The sequence below is a fragment of the Gavia stellata genome, chromosome 4 (genome assembly GCF_030936135.1).
Source record: "Gavia stellata isolate bGavSte3 chromosome 4, bGavSte3.hap2, whole genome shotgun sequence".
In the NCBI taxonomy this organism is placed as follows: Eukaryota; Metazoa; Chordata; class Aves; order Gaviiformes; family Gaviidae; genus Gavia; species Gavia stellata.
The window spans coordinates 14,023,693-14,043,223 of NC_082597.1; the positions used below are offsets into that span (position 1 = coordinate 14,023,693).

At 40.3% G+C, this 19,531-nt stretch overlaps 1 protein-coding gene across 3 annotated transcripts in view; it reads left to right on the plus strand.

The window, feature by feature from the left end:
• Positions 1-19,531, plus strand: part of GSAP (gamma-secretase activating protein) — a 47,238-nt gene that overhangs the window by 24,422 nt on the left and 3,285 nt on the right. For all 3 annotated transcript variants that reach the window (XM_059816177.1, XM_059816178.1, XM_059816179.1), the window contains 13 exons: positions 87-304; positions 613-682; positions 1,390-1,472; positions 2,137-2,190; positions 6,130-6,255; positions 6,677-6,732; positions 7,154-7,185; positions 8,853-8,914; positions 10,485-10,580; positions 15,169-15,239; positions 15,519-15,613; positions 16,749-16,868; positions 17,950-18,011. In XM_059816177.1, coding sequence (XP_059672160.1) covers positions 87-304; positions 613-682; positions 1,390-1,472; positions 2,137-2,190; positions 6,130-6,255; positions 6,677-6,732; positions 7,154-7,185; positions 8,853-8,914; positions 10,485-10,580; positions 15,169-15,239; positions 15,519-15,613; positions 16,749-16,868; positions 17,950-18,011 — 1,145 coding nt within the window. The remainder of the gene's footprint in view (positions 1-86; positions 305-612; positions 683-1,389; positions 1,473-2,136; positions 2,191-6,129; positions 6,256-6,676; positions 6,733-7,153; positions 7,186-8,852; positions 8,915-10,484; positions 10,581-15,168; positions 15,240-15,518; positions 15,614-16,748; positions 16,869-17,949; positions 18,012-19,531) is intronic.

Sequence of the window (19,531 nt, forward strand, 5' to 3'; positions counted from 1 at the left end):
ACCTGGGAGTCTTAAGAGAAATACTGGTAGCAGCAGCCAAATTTTATGTTCTTAGTCCTTTTTATTCTCAAACCAATGTTCTTCAGGTGAGGATGCAAGAGTTGACATGTTGCAAAACTGCTCCATCCAATCCCCACTCATGTCAACAGTCTTGGATTGCCACGTAGGAAGTATGTATGCTGTGAGCATCAGTGATAGCGCCTTACTACAGTTCCTACGCAACAGCAAACGAGACAGCGAGAGATTGGCAGCTCTACATTGTGCTCTGTTGCACTTACGACACACAGAAGACTTGGAAATGCAGGTGGGAAAAGAACCTCCTCTTAAGTTTTTTTTCAGTGACCAGTGTCTTATACAAAGCAGGGTCAGGGTGTGAATGATATCAGCCAAAGAAGAAAAGTCCTGATTCACGTGTACCTTCTGGCAGTGCCCAGAGGCTCATCAGCTGGGCCGCCCGAACTGCTTTACTGATCAAAGCTGTCCTGAAAATATTTATCTCTGTATCGCTACTTCATGTAAAGAGTTACTACCGAAAACAAAGTTTTTACAGTCTCTTACAACACATGCTTAAACAGAGAGGTGTGACAAAGTCCCCTGTTCTCATTCTGACAGATTATTTGGTGGATTTCTGAGAACTTGTCAACATGCTGTTCTTTTGACCCCATTCAGGAATTTATCATTGGTAGGTATTTCTTTTCCTGCATGCTGAATTTTCCTGCATACCCTAGTTGTGACTTAAGGAGAAGCCACAACGTCACAAACTGACTCTCTTCTTTCTGGACTTTCTGGTTATGATTTATGTTAACTGACCTGCATTTTGTGGTATTAGAGGCAATATCAGTAGTTTAGAAGATACATAGCTCTCTCAAAATCAGATTGGCAGCAACGCTTGTCAAATGCATTCTTCTGTCTAGTGGGACACATAGATTTATCATTATTTTAGGTCACTGGAGAGCAAATTCTCCATCTGGCTCCTGTCTTGGGTATGTGGGATGTAAATAATTGAGATTGGAGCAGAGGAACAAATCTCCTCTAGCCCAGTCCAAACCATTTTTTCATAAGGATTTGGCATATCATGATACTCTCTTCTAATAGCTGATTCCTCAGCCTAGCCAGTGCATGTCCTGTGCCCTGAGCCTTTGTACAAAGGACCCCTGCAGGGCTGAGTTGTAGCCAAGCAGCTGACCCAGCCCTGCAGCCATCTGGACTTCTCTTCCTCCTTTTGTGTACGGAATGGGACCAGTTCCACCGTGGAGGAAGCTGTTTAGAGACAGCAGCAGGATTTGACCCTAAAAAAGTGTTAGATAAGGAACTGACTGTGAAGCATACTCTTGTTAACTGGTAGTTTATACAATCTTCCCCTTATAAATCTTTTTACATTGTATTCAGCCTCCCTGTACTGCAGAATGTGTCCAGAAACTCACAACCTGGATAAACTTTTGCCCTACACGTCACTGCTTGACTGGATTGGGGTAAGATAACAGCTGCTACTTTAATAGCTAGAGGGAGTCTATTTTTTTCTCATTTAATACAATCTTTAACTTGCATGTCTTACCTTTTCATAGACATGCTCTAAATCCATATCTGTGTTTTATGCCCATTTTATTTTGTCAAGTCTTTAACCTTAGTGGTGTTTTCCATGAGTCCTATTGTTTGTCAACAAATAAAAGCATTTATAAAAGAAGAACAGCTACTATAATGGAACGGATGATTAAATCTCTGTTTTCGTAATGAGGTGTTAATTTATTGCTTATCATATGAGGTTTATAATGAATATAAAATATATTTAACCAGCAAAATTATGCAGTTTTTTCCAAGATGAACAGTATCAGTAGCGTTAAGATTTATGAGTAAGTTTGCAGAAGTAAAATAACTTTAGGCGAGACCCTACAGTTAGAGAAAATAGATTATTTTTATTTCTCGGATTTGACACCATTCTAATATGTTGTAATTTTTTAAATGAGGTGAATGAGAGAAACATCTTCCATATTTCCTTTGGGCAAAACTTAATGTGCAGTTTGGGCTAGCTAGCTAGTTTCACAAAGGAAGTGGGTAATGGAGATTCACTTAGATATCCAAACAGGCCCATGTTTTATGCTAATGATTTATATTCCTATAATTCATCTATATTTATAGATTATCCCTGGAGTAACATGTGAAACAGACATTATTTCTCTACCTGTGTTAGAGGTAAGTTCCAGTATAAAGTCACATCCGTATTTGCAGGTTAGAAGCTTTTTTTTTGTGGGGGTGTGCTAAATACTAATGAAGCAGTGTCCCCACAGCCCTATCCAAAAGTAGGGGTGAACAGAAAATATGAAATGTCTGTTTGAAATGTCTTATACATTTACTAAAATACCAGCTATTCAGACTGACGTTTGCTAGCTCAAAGATGTATTTTTTCCTCTTTTATGAAGAGTTGTCGTCTTCTATTCAACAGGGAAGGTTCTCCAAGAATTAATTCTTGTTAGATTTGATTGATACCTCTTCATTTTATGACTTCATTAGCTGGAGGTATACTTGGCATGACAGACGTGTGGATTTCTATGTATCTCTGCGTATCCCCACTTCGAGGGATATTTTATTGTGCTACCATTGGTACCAATGGTTCATGACCCTCTCACTTTGTTTTGTCCAGAGCATCCTGTGATTGCATTGGTGTTAGGGCTTTGGCCAGCTAAATCTAGACAGATTCCTGCACAGCCTGGAAAAGGCAGGGAGCTGGATGGGGAGAGCACATGCTATTTGGGTGGGAAATTGTACTTTCCACTGAAAACAATATGAATGATTCTTCCTATCTTCCATTCCACTCCCTCAGCTCCAGTTTAGAGAAATACTTGAAATTTTCCTAAGTGTTCCCTAACAAAATCTGAAAGAGGGTTTTAATAACTAGCTTGTTGTGGAGGGCTAATGTGAAGAGTCAACAGTACCAACAACACATGGGAGTAGACTCTGGATAGATGACAATGTTGTTTCATGTAGCACTTTAAAGAGGTGAGCGTCTGTTTCCTCCCCAGTGCTTATGATTAGCTCATAGAGCTTCAGCGTTCACCAAATCTTTTAAGATCGGTGAAATTACCCATTGTTCACTCAATCTGCAACAGTGCATCACCACTGTGCTGCTACAGGTTCACGACTGCTGTCAGGGAATCGGGCTCTGCATATTTTGCTTGGAAAGACTGCCCTGAGACACCTGGGAAAATCGGATCATGAGAAGATTTGTTGCTAGATAATCCCTGTAATTCACTGAGGTCAAAGTTAGCAGGCCTTTAATTTGTCTGAGATTGAACCTCAAGCCCCTAGGGGCAAATGCCTTTAGCAGCTATACTTCCTGATTGTGGAACTCATTTCCTATTTCTGTCTGAAACCTAAACAGATTGAAAAGGTCGGAGTTGAACTCAAGACAAATATTTCCTGCTACTTTTGACTGCAAATTACTCTGACTCTTGTGTGAGGACAAAGATGGTAATACACAGGGTGAGGTTTAGTGTTTTGGCTGCTTTGTACAACTCCAGTGACACAAACCCACCATGGCTCAAGTTCAAGTGGTCAGTTGTTGGGGTTTCAGTTGGTGTATGTTGTTCACATCACAAGTCAGACCCTGGTGGCAAATCTGGTCCTACAAGTAGCATTTCTTTTGCAAAGATTTTATGGCATTTCACAGAAACAATGGTGAATTGTTGCTTTGAGAAGCTTTTCGGAGCTCTCAAGCCCATGAATTGTTGAGAGCCTTTGGGAGAGCTATGTCCATATTCACAAAAAGAATTGTGCTATTTGGGTAACAGGTATATTTTTATCACTAAGTTCCTGTTCAGCAAGAGATATTGAGAGAGTCTGTGATAAAGGGGGAACAGTCAAGAGTCCGATTGTCAAAAAAGCTTTACATAAGGATTGTAATTAATAAGAGTTTTCGGTTTGTTTTTTTTTTTTCCTTTTTAAACACGGAAAACAAACTTGAAGGGGTGCAAACAGGCTTGATCAGAAGGGGAGAAGGAAGGGGCAGGAGGAAGAAGGGGAGAAAATAGGAGGAGGTCCAGGAGAAGACTGAAGATGTTTAGTGCAAGCAGTTGTCAGAGAGATCAGCACAGGAAAAGGCAGCCTCTCCCTTGTGCTGTGCTGAGCCACCCTTGTGGGGTGAAGAGTAATGTTTTAAGGAGTAACTATCTGTGCAGCTATGTAGTTAGTTACATGGCTCTCTGAATACTTTCACTGCTGGGGAGATACAGCACTATAGTTCCATCTGAGAGGGCATACACTTCTTGAAGGTCATTGTCACTCTGCCCCCTTTCAGAGGGGTATAGCAGAGAGCTCTGCCTTCAGTTAAAAAAACACTACTTGCAAAAGGCTTCATGGGAGCTTTTCATGGACTGCAAACTGGTAAGGCCTTGCTTTGACTTCTGGTAATACAATGTCTTTTAGGTGTTCATGCTTAGGTATTAATTCCTGACTCTCTAGAAATGTCTACAAAAGAAACACCGAAGATGAAGAAACCTTCTCTTTCTAGTCCTTGCCCTGATGATCCTCAAGAAATAAGAGATTTAATGAAAGTAATCATTTATTTTGAACTTTTGACTTTTTAATGAGATTTAATACAGTGCAGGTTATCAGTGGTGTCTGCTTTTAATTCTGAAGTCTACCACTTCCTGTTACAAACTCAATATATGAAAGAAACTTACTGTCTTGCTTCCCCTCTGCCACACATCAAACAAAATTCTGTGTGGCCTGAATGCGATTTTGCAGTGGTGGTGCTGTCGCAGTTGCCCAAATTGGTCGCTAGATGATATCCTTACGCTATATTCTTGATATTTCTCTGCTTTCATATTGGTAACATTTAGGCAACATACTGCAGTAGTAGGTTGTAGATCTTGTTAGTTAGCTCCAGCAGGGTGAACATATGGTGCCATATGCACTCCTAGTTTCCAGCTGCTAAATATAACTAACATGAAGCAAAAAGGAGATCTATTTTTCTCTGCTGCAACTACAACAATAAAGCGACAATCAAAACTGACAGCAAGAGGGAAGTGGCTGGCAGGACTGAGTCTCTGCAACTTATTTTACTTGGCAAATTGTAGTTTATAGTAGGAAGTGGTTTTAAAGGCTTCTGATGTTTTCTTCTAAAGTTATTGTCATTGTAGAAAAGTAGGGGGGAGAGAGCAAAATCCAACATGTTAATGCAAGATGGAGGAATATTGCGAGCTCAAACTTCTCTTCCTTCGAACATCACTACTGTAGTGTCTGTATGGGAAAATAAATGTATATAAAGGGGGGGCAAAACCAGCTAGTATAATTTCTTGTTTTTTAAAACTGGCAAAAAAAATTGCCTTAATGTCATCTCTTCCTCAGCAGTGATCACATCACTCTCCCTTTATGAAGAGCAGCTTTAAATTTTTATACCCAGTCCAAGAACTAGCTCAGAAACCAGTGCGTACTTATTTGGGGTTTTTTCCTCCTGACTGTTCACAGCTGATTTTAAATTGATTTCAGCATTAGAGTCAAAGGCTTTAGAATTGCTATGGAAATGTTTGGATTTTTTTTTTTCTGGGATGGGGCACTGTTACTTGAGGTTGGCAAATGGGTGTTTGCAACGTAAGTATTGATGCAGCTTGAAAATAGTGGCAGCCAGCAGCTGCCAGGGTCATGGTGGTGTTCCTTTATTTGGAACTACTAGAAACCCAGAATGGGATTTATTTGACCAAATGTAAACATTTACATCTAAGGCAGTTGCCTAAGGCTCCTTTTACAGTCAGCAGAATTCTAGACAATATGGCCAGTGTAGTCTGTGGTGCTGTTCTTCCCATCCCGTCCCAAACATCTGAAGGTCAGATGAATAATGACCTAGAAGTACTCATTTCTTCCCAGTGACTTAAAAGGATCCTAAGGTTGCAAAGTATCTGCATTACAGGCACCAAATCTTGACCTCAAGTTTAAGTGAGTGCTACCCCTGGCGTCAAATCAAGGAAATAAAAGTACTGGGAAAAATAGTGTAACTGCTTTTGTTTAACTTTTTTCACTTGGATTGTTATGAAGCTACATTAATCACGGTTCTTTCCAATCACTTATTGGGAGGGTGATTAGGTATTTTTTTAAAAGTGGAGCCTGTATTCATGCTTTCCCTGCAATACTTTGCAGTTCCAAAACTCCAAAGGCTTCTGGGAGAAACTCAACTCAAACTTGGAGAGTGTGAAGTATGCAGAGCCACACTTGCATTACCACAATAATGTGCTCAGGAGGGAATGGCATAACCTTTCAGAAGAGGTAAATATGCATGCACTGAAACAGTCTTCAGAGCTGCCTCTGAAGTGGATGTTTTAAAGCCAGACTCAGAAGAGTTGGCTTTTTTATTTTGAGGATAAAGAAATGGGAATCTGATGAGAAGTGCAAAGACTTGCAGTTATTTTACTTATGAAGTGATTGCCTCTAAGTCTTATTCTGTTAAAGTAATGTGAGAAACTAAACAAAAGCAGAGCTTGCACGTACCTGTATTGTCATGTAGGTTAGATGTGTGTGAGTGCCCACGAGTCTGGGTAGTTGAAAGGCGTGCTGAAGCCCCACTGTGCATTATTTCTATTCAAAGGGAAAACCAGCTTCATTTCTGATCTACGTTTTATCAGGGAGTATTTTAATTGGCCTCCTACTTTGTTCATTTGGGGATTTTTTTTTTTTGTTTACAAACCAGAGAGAAGAGAGAAGAACCACAGCATATTTGAGGAATATTTTTGAAAATGCCAAAAAGTAGGTACTGTTTTCTATTATATTTACCCTTTCTTATTTTGTTTAAGTATGTTGAAAGATTTAACATGCCATTTAAATAGCTGATTAGGTGTCTAATTAGATATCTTACTTTAAAGAGGATTATCCAGCTGAAAATCAATTATTGGAATCCTTGTAATCACTACAGCATAATCTGAAATATTCAGGCCTCTAGAGCTAGGGAATTTATGGTAGACATGAAGAGTTATTTTTATGCAACCTAGACAGATAGAATTTTTTTAATGCTATTTAATATCTTTACTGAATGTAGCCACATGTGCAGTTCTTGGATTTCTTTAGCTGTCTTTGAAAGATCAAAGGGTCATCTAAGCTTTTAAATGTCCTTATGAAGTCCTTTAGAGTAATGCATATGAAACAAGCTGATTTTTGTTTCAAACCCCAGGGTGCTTTCTCATCTGGACGCTTGGGACTCTGGTAAGTAAAACTTGTCTTGATGTAGGCCTTAGCTGTAAGGTTTATTAGAATATTTCCGTATAGCTGTTGTTGGCTAAAAATAAATTGCTGTGCATGTTTTCAGCACTGGAGAGTTTGAGGCATTAAGATGAGCAGTTATTAAATTAGAGGAAAACTTTCTCTCTGATAGTAATGGTAGGATAATATACTGACTAGAAACACTTGAAAATGAAGTTCCTGCTTCGTATTGGATCTAACAACATAGGCTATAAACCTTTCTCTGTCTAAGGATTTCTTCTTCACGATTTTTCTCCTGGAGCAGAGTATCAATGACGCCATGTTACTGTTGAGTCTTGTCCACTTATAGCTGCCTTTGCAACTCTAGAACTTGTGTACAGTAGGAGATTGTGGCTGGTGAAAAATCATGGTGTAGAGAAAGCAGACATATAGTGAATTTCCCTAGGTCAGGAACACTTGAGATTTTGTGATGCTCAGTTCCTCTGTCACAAATAAGTAAAACTGAATTTAGTAGTAAATTATGTTCCTGCTGTTCGCACATCAGTGCCTTCTATGTGCCCTGCCACTGTGTGCTGTGAAATGATGCTGATGTTAAGTGCTGCTTGCTCCTTTTATTGCAAAGAATTTTCAATGCATTTATTTCCAGCTCCTAACACCAGTTATCCGCACCACTGCTGGTTATTGCTATGGGCTCTGACTTTGCGGGACCTTGAATCAACTTTGCTAGCCTCAGGTTCATGTTTTCAAAGGTGCTTATTGATAACTGTTACTAGAGAATTTCTAGATAGCTGCCAGCTGGTAACAAGCATCAATATAGTGTATCTTCCCTGTAAATTTTTCTTTGGGTCTTTTAAAATCAAGCTACACAAGCCTTTGTGCTGCTAAGTGGTGGAGTAAATATATTTCAAGGTGAGCAAAGACGGCTGGAAGGAACTTTGTAAAAATTTAGCACTTGGGTCTGTAAAATGTTGACTTGATTTTATGCTACATGATGAAATAGGAGATTGGTTTTCTTCTTTTGCTGTTAGTAGACAGGAAGCACGGATTAGGAAATACAGGGTATTAAATTTCAGTAGATGCTATAGCCTCTTCCCATTTAGTTAGAAAAGCTGCGTTCTTTTACATAGTGGTCTGCAAATCTGAACAACAGAAGCAGCCAGACCATGGGAGAGAACCAGGCAAGTGGGAGGTGATTCTGCGGAGTATTTACTTTCTGTCTAGCCATTTCCTTGGAAAACCCATGCAGCTGTTTTAGCTTGTTGGTTTGTAAATGACAAGATCTAAATAGCATATGCATTTGCACTGGTGTTACCAGAAGGTTCTCTGTGCCTCTTTGCTCTACTGAATCACCACACTGCGATAACTCTTACTTAAATATGAAAGAAAAGATTAATGCAAGTGAAGCATAAAGTGGTGTGACAGGCTTGTGTTCCTCTATGCTCAATGTTAAGCACTTGAGGGAGATGGCAGATACAGGGTTATTTTCCATTCCTCAGTTCTCTCTTATGAAGCCCTTGATTCTTTACTACCTTAGTTCTGTAGGTGAATAGATCAAACCACAACTTCTGCTTTGTTTGTGTATGTTTCGAAGTACTTTTGAAGTTGGTTGAAGTCTCATGGTATTTCTGTAGCGTCATGTCCTTGAATGATTCTTGCTCTGTTTATTTCAGAGGAAAGGCTAGTACCTCTCTTTCAAGAGGAAGACGATCAGCAGCAGTTGCTAATGGGACTGGTATGTGCTTTTGTCAGTGTGCACTAGAGGACGCACAGCCTCAACAAATGTAAAGAGTAAGCTTATAAGTTCCAGCGCTGAGTGGAAGCTCACTCAGAGTAGTTATGGAACAAACATGGTTTTTCCTAAGTTTTAGCGCTTATAGTCGTGCTATCATAAGGCATAGGGGAAAAAAAGCGATAGAAGGTTGGTTTGTCATAATGCTTTTTCCCAATACAACTTTTCCTTGGCTAGAAACTGTTATTCCATCGTCCTTGACTTCGTCTTAATCTGTCAGTTATTTTTGGGCTACTTTTACATCCTTAAAACATGTATAGGTGAATTCCCCACCCACCGCTTCCCTCAAAGAGAAGATCACAGATCTTCTTGCTCCTTTAACACCTTTTTACCGTCTCCTTTTCCTTCTACCTCACTTCTGGAACTGCTATGGCTATTCTGAGATCCCTTCCTCTTTTGCACTCTTTTCACTGATGATCTACCATACTTATGGTAGATATGCCATACTTATGCTTCTGGGTAATAAATCTTACCTCAAATCACTACCTGTGCTCCCTCTGTCTAAATACACATCTTCACTTCTCTCTGGTTCTCCTACTATTAAAACCAAATAAAACTCTTCAGCATGCACTGGAAGGTCTCAGCACTGCATCTGTGAAGTGCATATCAACACTGTCCTGTCTGTCCAAATCTAAGGCAAACTTTCATTCTTTGCAGTCTTGCCCCCTTGTTTCCAAGTTCTGCCTCTCATTCTCTGAAGCTTCTCTGCATATTTCCCTGCAGTTTATTCAGACCGATCCAAAAAAGGTCACTGCTGTTCTTTTGTCTATGCTTTCCTAATACCTGTATTGCTGTCCTGACACACTGAGATTAATCTACTTGTAAACTGCTTGAGACAAAGATTTTATTTGCCTCAGTTTTTCTCTGAGCTTTGAAACAAATAACGCTTCATAGCAATTCTTAGCAAAGAACCAGCATGGACTTAAGTTGCAATCAGCAGAAGCTACATGAGGTCAGAGAATATTTCAGGAAGGAGAGGGTAGGGAGTGGCATGGACTGTATGATAACAACCACCTGATTTTAAAGACTTTTACAATTAATGTTTAACCTGAAGTTGCCATTAATCACTCAGGTTCTCGGGTTCTTGGCTACTGCCACAAACTGTACTTGTGTTAGTTTCCTCTGTCGTAGAATTCCTCAGGTTTATTTGTATGTAATAAATACTTGTATTCTCAGGATTCAATGTTCATATTAAAATCCTTCTTTCACCCTGTTTGCTTGGCTTGATCCAGAGACATGTAAGAACTGTAAGCTTTTTTTCTTCAATGTCATTGAAAGTTCAACTTAGCACTCATTTTGCTGAATTTGCACCAAGTAACCATTTTGACTATTCAGATCTGCTGTTGAATTCGGCAAGATGGTGTGGTAGCTTGGGGTCTCGCTCTGAACTGGACTTTAACAGGGAAACATTTTGTTGTGCTGATGCCTGTTGATCAGGCCCTGCACCTGCTGGAGCTTTTGCATCTTTTTGAAGATGCCACAAGAACACTGAATTGTTGACTTTTTTTTCTAGATGGTTGTTCAGCTAAAGGATCACCTTATGAGACATCTGCAGTATGTAGGAAAAAAGAAGATTGACCAAATAGTTTTGGATTACGTTGCAAACCTGGTTAGTTTGATTTCATAGTCACTATTGTAAGCAAGCATGTATTTGTTGGAGGGTGGTGTCTCTTGAGTATGCACTGTGTGTATATAGCATGTATTTGGTGGGAGGAGATTGGTTTTAAGATGTTTAACCATATGTTGCTGCTTAATATTGTATATATTGCTGAAGGAAATAATAATACCTAAATAATATTAAAAAGAGATGTATTGGTCACTCACAATACAGAAGAAACAGTTCCTTTTACAGCTTGTACAAATATGGTCTACTCCCAGAAGTGAAAGTGTGAACTTATCCTGAAGGTTGAAAGAATGGTCTTTAGATCCATTTTTTTTTTTTCTGTAGAATACATTGCTGCATGTCTTGAATAATGAAAGTGCCATCAGGGGAAATACAAATTAAGAAAAAAAGATTTCACTCCAGTATGACAGGACAGTAAATCATCACTACTCCTACATACTGATTTTGATGGGCTTTTTGTGAGTGTAACAGGAGACAGAGTTTTGCCTGAAGAAATCCATGTAAACAACAGTGAAAATTTGCTTTCCAAATTCTTATTTTTCTGTCCTTCGTCCTCTTAAGAGAAACTTTTAAAACAATAAGCTGTAAAAACAGTGACTCTTGTGCGTGGAAATTGTACCTGGTTTTGTCTGTCTCAACATCAAGTCCTTTAAGTGCAGAATGCAGAGTCCACAAAAGCTCACATGGCAACTAGTAAATCATGTTCTTTGTCTTTGTGCTAGCCTTGCCACATTGTTTAGTAGAAACTCCCCACAGTGCTGATTTCTAGGGATGTCCATCTCAGGAAACTTTCTTGAGGCTACTGGTGCCTGCATTTTTTCGGAAGTCCTGTGCAAATTGGTTGTGCTGTCAATGTTACAATGTTCTCTGAAGCTCTGCAGCTTCCACTGAGGTTACTGCCTTTTCTGTTCAGGCCTCGCTCTATAGCTTGACAAGTTGTTTCACTGGTAATCAGCAGTTTGTTTTCTGTATCTTTATAGGAAAGAAAAACTAGCGGCTGATTAAAATAGGAACAGTACAGCATGAACCAAAGCTTCATACCTGAAAACAGTGCTGAAAAAAGCACAAGCGGAATGTTTCTTCTCCTTTCATTGGTTTTCCAGTTACCATTTGTTCATTCTTAACATAAACTAAGATAAAAAAATGAAAACACCTGTGCAGCCTTGATCTGCGAGACTAAATTATTGTAGACTAATTCTTACAATCAAAACAAATCTCAGCCCTCCCCATTAGCAAACTCTCAGGATTATTTTTTTTAATGTCACTAAAAGTAAGAATTCTCTCAACTCAGTTTACAGACTTCTCATTCTTAGAAAAGCTACTGTAAACAAAGATGTCTCTAAAAATTGCTTTTGCCCTCTGGCTGGCATGTCTTAGGTGCTGTTTGTAAATCTTTAGAAATTATTTCATTGTTAGGCTTGGGTTTCCCCTCATCCTAATCAGAAACTCTTGCATCTTAAACCTTTCTATATCCTAAATGCTTTGAAGTTCTTCAGGGGAATGAATTGTTTTGATTCTTCTGACAGTTTTCTGCAGCATCAGCAGCATGTAGCTGAGCTACTGAAACTGATGAAACAGGAAGAGACCTGAAATGATGTGCTTGTCTGCTTTCATAAAATATCTTTTTATTACATTCAGGAGCAAAGGAGTGGCTGAAAATAGGGCTCTGTGGTGTGTAGCCACTGTATAAATCAATTGCAGCTGAAGTCGAAGTAGCCAGAACATGGGAGCACAGACAGTTTCTCATAAACCAACAGACTGGTGTGGCTGGTTGCTATCAGAGAACTGTGTGTATTTGTATACAGAGAAGTAACCTGGGGAAGTGTGAATGAAATGTCTCAGTGGGAATTCCCTTGTTTGCTGAGGAGGTCTGCAGAGCCTGAGTACGCCTGGTTACCAGTCTACGTGCCACCTAGCCTGCAGTAGTTGTTTCTATGTCCATATTCTCTCTCTGCCCTGCAATCCCTTTGTCTTAGCTTTACTCTGTATCTGTTTCTCTCACTCTTTTCATTTCAGTGGGTCAGGAAAGGGGGGATATAACTTAGAGAAGCAGCATGACATTTGCTGCCCTGACAGCAAGCGGAAGCGGGGGACAGAGTGAAAAGCCAGCCTGTGGCACAGGAAAGAGGCAGACCAGAATAAGCTGTTGAAATTTCCCTGAAAGTTGCTGCAGCCCCTGCAGCTTTTTCACTGATGTCTGTGGCTAGCTATCATCTGATGTGGTCTCAACTGCAGAGGAATAGAAGACAGACACCATTTGAATTTGAGTTTCCGCAGAAGGAGGAGGACTGTCTTGTATCCCCTGAACAGGAAGGGATCTGGAAGACAGCAAGACCTTGTCTCCCTTCCTTTTCTCCTTTGCTCCTGATTGTTTTCTTTGGCTGCTTCTATATCTTTCCTGTAGAAACAGCCACAGAAGCTGAGCACTTGTGGTTCCAAACGACTGTAGTGGAACTTCAGTGTACTCATCACCTTTGCCTGGAAATACAGATGTTTGAAGACAGCAAGGTGCTTTGCCAGTGTCAGCCTAGGCCCTACTGCATGCACTGTCTTGCTGTTGATCATGTTTTCTCTCACTAGTTTAGAGCACTCCAGGGAAATGGCTTCTGATACTTGCCCAGAAAAACGTCATGTTGTACATTTTTGTTACTAAATGAACAATAGCTTTGCCATGAAGGTATAGGTTTAGCTCTTAACTTGGCTCCCCCAGAGACCTGCTACTAGCCTGGGAGAGGAAGCTGCCTGTGCTCCCTCTATAAAACAGATAACGTTGTCTGTGTTGCTTCTATAAAAAGATAACACTTCCTTTCTCTCATGAACGTTGTCCTGTGTGTTAAATACTGAAAAAAGTTTGAGACATGGCTTCTATTTCTGTATGTATTTTCTACGATGTCCATTATGGCTGATCTCCAAAGTGAGTGGTGCTGTTGGTGGGGGTACCATGTCACAAGCATGCATGTATTTAAGATTTAAGTATGTTGCGTTAGCTAGGTTGACATTGGCTTAAGAAATTGTTGTCTTACTATATGCTGCGAAAGCTGTACAGTTTGCTGTATTGTTAAGCAAAGAATATTGATTCTGGAGTATCATACCAATGCAATTTTTGTTGCACAAATAATAAGAGGTGATTCTGGAGTTTGTAAGAAGCTTCCCTTCACCTCAACACTGATCTTCAGGTCCAGCTGTAGCTCCCAATGCAGAGGTTTTAGCTGTGTTCTGGCCAGAGATGAAAGTAATTCTGGCAGCAGATGCTGTTCTTGTGACCCTTCTCTGAAAACTGGAAATCACCCATTTCCTGGAAAATGAGTGGAGAAAACTTGCCATACTCCAGAGAGATTAAACTGGAGCTTTCCACTACATCCAGAAAGTGTGAAGATGGAAAGCGGTTGTTCTGTGTCAGGTAGCTGTGCAAGGCTGGAGAGAGTGATGGAGGGTGGAAGGAAAAGGTGCTACCTTGTAGAGGTACCTTGGCCAAGGTACAGAGGAGAGCACTCACGAGCATTATTGAAGACCAATATTCCTCTTCTGGCCTTTGCATACGAGCTTCTCCTGTGTGTCCTGTTTCTCTCTTGCTCGGAGCCTGTGACAAGACAAGTTAGAGGGTTGGAGGGGGCAGAGCCTATGAGAAGAGAGAGAGGGGAAAAGGATTCCTGGATTCTGGCCATGTCAGGGAGCGGGGGAAGGGTTTGTAAGTTCTTGTGACATGTCTCTGCAAAATGGGGGTCAGACTTGCTTCCTGAGAGTTTCCTGGGATTGATTGATTAGTGCACTTTTGAGGCCAGGAGATAAAAGGTGTAGAGGAAATGTCTCAATTCGCTTGCTGAGGTATGGAAGTGGTTACACATGACAACCATGAGGGGCTGACTAGAGGAAGTTATTTCAACTCTGTCATGCGTGGTTTCTCTCCTTCAGCTGCAGAAGCCTAGAAGGCCCAAGTGAGACCAGGGTTTGTGGCTTTTGTATGCCAATAGTCTGTACTGGAGGTCAGCCTGGGAGCGCAAAGCAGCAACAATATGGGCCAAGGGATTGCTTTATTTCACTATGGACAAAAAGGAAACTCAATAGAGCAGAGGCCTTTGCTTGTCTCACCTTTCCTCCTTGCCAGGACTAGATTTGTGATTCTTCCTGCAGAGTTTTTTCAGCAAACTGAGTATTTTGCTGTCTTCAGCATCATCCAGTTTTGTCTGGGCCCTAGGAACCTTTCCTTGCTGAATGCTCAGCTACTTGGACGTGCTGTTTTTGCTTTCATGGCAAACAGATTTTTGAGAATTTGATGTAAGAGCGTAAGATCAGTTGACCCCCAAGAAGCATGATGTGTTAAGATGCTGCATGTTGTACACAATGCTTTGATGAGCTGGAAGCACTTACTTTAGATTTCTGGAATAGGGCAATTCAGTTACAATTCAAATCTTAATCAGTTCAGATTTTAAGCCTCTTGAAGATAAATACTGAAGTCTTAGTAGGAGTCTCATGATAAGTTTTTAACATAAACTGATGTGTGATATGAATGAAGGTCAAGGCCCTGCTGTACACAGGCTCCTAGAAACATTCAGTCTTTTCTTTTTTGTTTTAGCTGAATCTGGTACATCGAATAATGAAAGAAGTTTGGAGGCGATACCAGCTTCATTCCTGCATCTTCTGCTTGTGAGCAACTCATTTGTTAAAGTTTTCTGCCTGCCTTTTAAAATATGGGCATAATAATTTTGGTCTTCAACAATACTACTCACTTGAACAGTCAGTGCTTACTCCACTGTGAATGTCAGTACGACAGGTGACAGACACCTAAGCAAACAAGATCGCATCCCATGACAGTTCACCCAAAATGCATGCGTTTAGTGCACATGTAGTACAACAAATTGACCACATAGCTAGGAGAGTGTGGGCATCTCAGGTTCCTAATATGTTGCTACTTTGTTAATACAGTGATGAGAGAGGAAGTGCAGGAGAGTTTGCAGTGTTCCACATCATGAGTCGGATTCTGGAAGCTGCAAATGGCATGTGCATGCCTTTACCTCCTGGTAAGTCCTATGTTTTGCTGTTCTAATCATACATGGGGAGAGCAATGCTATGAATTCCTCCTGGAAGAGCAGTAGATGCAGCACATGTGTGAAGTTAGCTTTGGCAATATTCAAATCTATTCAAGACAGTTACAGAGGGGAAGACGCTCCATAAACATGTGCAAGTGAAATGAAACAAAACTGAATAGTTACGACAAATACAGACAACAAATAAGAGGTTTAGTTCTCTGTTTTCAGCTTCCAGTGGAATGCTTGGGCATGGTCTTAGCTCAGAACTAAGATTTAGACTTGGTTTATTTATATATTTTTCTTAGACAGCTAGACTTTAGTGTCATGGAAAATCCTATCCTGGAGCAAAAAAAAAGAGTGTTTTTTCTCATGCTGTTGCCCTGCTAATATTTTTCAGTTTTATCCTGAAAGGATTACCTCCAGCCCTGATGGAAGAGCTGATTTTGATAGTAGATCTTCATTTATTTCCTAGAGGTCCTCATAATCGCTTAGAATCTCTTCAAAGCACTTGCTTATTTTTGTTAGGGAAAGACGACTTAACTTCATAATGCTTTCTGATTCTGTTTGAATCTTTCTAGTTTGTATTTCCTGATCTGTCACCAGTCTTTGAAACTGGTTTTGGTATGAGGTTGCCCCTCAAACTTACACTGTGTGGGTGCAAATGCTGCCATGTAATGGTGTCATGTGATGCAAGACCATCATCTGGCTGATGTTGAGAAACTGAAGTCTTAACGCTGCCTGTGGGAATGTGTGGGTGGCAGCCACATACTGGGGGTGGCAAGGCCTCAGGTTTTGATTAATTGGGAGGAAATAGGGAGATAAAAGACAAATTAATAGAACAATTCAGATATAAGGCAACAGCTTGGAGATGTTTAATGGCTGTGTGTGACTATAATGAATGTTTTCAGTCCCCTTGGCTTTCCTCTTTCTGAGAGGATGGTACTTGAGAGGACTTAAAAAATGCCTAAATAAGACTACGTGACTTCTGATAAACTGACTTTCTCACCAACTAGAAACAGTCAGAAGTTAAGGAGAGTGTTGGCTTTAGCTAAAGTAATGCCAGTCTCTAATACAGACGTAGAAAAAAATAATATATTGTTGTACCAAACAAGTTTCTCTTTCATAGGTTTTCACACTCTGCACTTGGGGCTTGGTGTTCGATGTCTCCCTCTGCACACCCTCCTGCACTATATTGATAATGGAGTCTTGCATTTGACAGAAACATGTGTCAGGAAATTGCTGAAAGGTACAGTGAGTTTCATGTTTCATTTGTTATCAGCCAGCTAATTGGGAGTGCTGTCCTTTCAGCCATTCAAACTCAGACATAGGATTTACTGCCCAGGAGACTCGGTTCTTCTTCCAGAGTGTGTTTTCAGTGAGGGCTGTAGCTGATGGTGTTGGCCAGCTGAAAGGAGACGTTTAGGACTCGGACTATGTGATCGATCCTTACTGTAGTAGACAAAGAAATATCTGTTTGGGGAGAATTTGAGTTTATCATTTTTCCACTTGGGACTTCTTAGAAAAGTGAATACTCAAGATCATCATAGAATTTGTTGGGGGATTTCTGTGACTAGTGCTAGGATTAGCAAATGGCTAGAATCTCAGTGCTAGGAAGTAAAAATTGAAAATAAGTAAACAAAAGCCTACCTGACCCAGCATCCCAATATTTTTAGTAAATATCAAGGTTGTGAATGTCTTCTAAATATATCGTAAGGTTACCTAAAGATGGGAGTTAAAATCAGTTCTGTATGAATCGATACAGTAATCAAGAGCCTAAGGTTTTGGAATGAAATGGGGAGTGAGGCAAATTGGCAGTTGCAGGCTCAGTTAGCATCACACCTGTGTTAGTTGCCTTTTTGAGATCAGAAGGGAGGAAGAGAGAACTGTAGCATAAGTTTCCTGGGATGGAGCAGCACCGTGATACAACTCAAACAGTAATGCATTTCATCACAGCTGCAACCACGTTCCCTTGTAATATGCTGTTTCTCTGGTGTTCAAGAAAAGGGACAAATATGTAGTAATGGTCAGTGCCTGGTCTTGGTAAATGAAATACTATAAATATGGGAAGTTCTACTTAGTCAAAACATGTTTGAATTACTGTATAAATTGTTACGTAAAATGGTGACGTTGCATACAAATATACAAAAAAATTTTATATAAACAGTATAAACATAAATAACACTCCTAATAGCCCTTATTTAAAATTAAAATTTTCATTTCATTACAGAAATTGTATTTATTCAGAATGTCTTAAGTGAGAGTTGAAAGGTTTGGTTATGTGGTTACCAGTAATGGTGGTGGGTTGGTTTTTTCCCTTTCCCTTGTAGATCTGGATGACACTGAGGAGAATGAAAAGCTGAAGTTCAGTATTGTCATGAGGCTTCCTGAGGTAACTAATAACTTTCATGTCATTTCCTGGATTTTGGAATAGATAGGGAATTCCTCCCTGTGCATAGGATCAAACCAATGGAAGACTTATCTGTGCCCTACTTGAATCACAGCTATAACCTGAACCTGCACAGTTTCTCCATCTGCTGCTCATGACCTGTAGGGTACCCTGACAACTTAAATTATAGGTTTGTCCATAGCGTTTTACAGTGTCTCCAGTACCCTGCAGGAATCAGACAGACAAGACTGACAGTGTTCTGTTGAGTACTCATCTGCATAAAGCAGTAATGGTTTTACAGGGTTTAAAGAGGATTTATTTTTGTGTTTGTTTTTTATAGCATCCACAAATGCCTTTTTCACTTGTGACCTCTGCATTTGAGTTTATTCATTTTATCAAATATGTTCAAAAGCTGGTACAGTAAAAGCTGTCAAACCTGATCACATCACAACTCTGTGGTAGGGTTGAATTCCAAGCTCTCCCCCTCTGTGAAATCTCCCAGCCTCGCCTATTGGTCAGGTGACTTGTTTAGCCACATGCTGGAACCGATTACTGATGGTCCATTAAAAGTTCCAACAGAATGGGAGAGACTGACTTCTCCTTTTCCCCTTTTGTTCTTTAGTGCACACCACAGTACTGCAGAGGAAGCACAACATCTCAGTGAGCAGAGGAAAACCGGGGATCCCCCCTTGGGGAGTGCCTTGCTGTAGAATAGGCTTTTCTCAACATAAGTTGCTTATTGTTTGCTCATTATGGGCTGTTATGTATAGTTCAAATGGCCAGAACTGCCGCTTTGGTTTTCCTCTAACAAGGGCTTCTTTATTTGGCAGCAGTGTCGAGAATGAGTAGGGAAGGAGAACTTCACAGGATGTTCTTTGTCCTCTGTATCTTGTTTTGGGCATGGGTTGGTGAGCTGGGGTCAGCACAGGGCCTCTCTGAGCTGTCGGCCTGGTGGGTGGGGTACACCATTCCAACCGCGCTTCAATGCGAGGGGCTGAGCTGTGAGTGCTTTAGGGGACATGTACTGCTAGTTAGGCACAGTAGTCTCAGTGCCTCATTGTGTTTATTTACAGCTTTGGGAAAAAATGCAGAGAATAGTTTGCTTGCCAAAGAGGACACTTTGGGGTGACTCGGACTATTTTGAGCAGGTTATGTTCACTAGCTGACTCCAGTTGCATCAGAAGCAAGTATTTAAGCACCATTGAAACTGTCCAGCATTTCCTAAATTAACTCTTTCAGTAGTTCGTATTGCAATACAACTGAAAATGTGGTGGTGGTGGGGAAGATCTAGATACGGAAAATAGCAGAATGTGGAGCTAATTTCACCGTGTGTTCATATTTGTTTGCTTATGGGTTAGGATTGGAAGCTTTGGGACATCTGGGTTTGAATCTCTTTTGCCTTTGAGAATGTGAATCACAATTATCAATTCTCAGGAAAACGTTCTAAATAATGGGATGCAAATTTTCTTCCCAGTAGCTCTCCTTGTCGACGTTCTGCTTTTGTAAGATTCCTTAGACTGAGC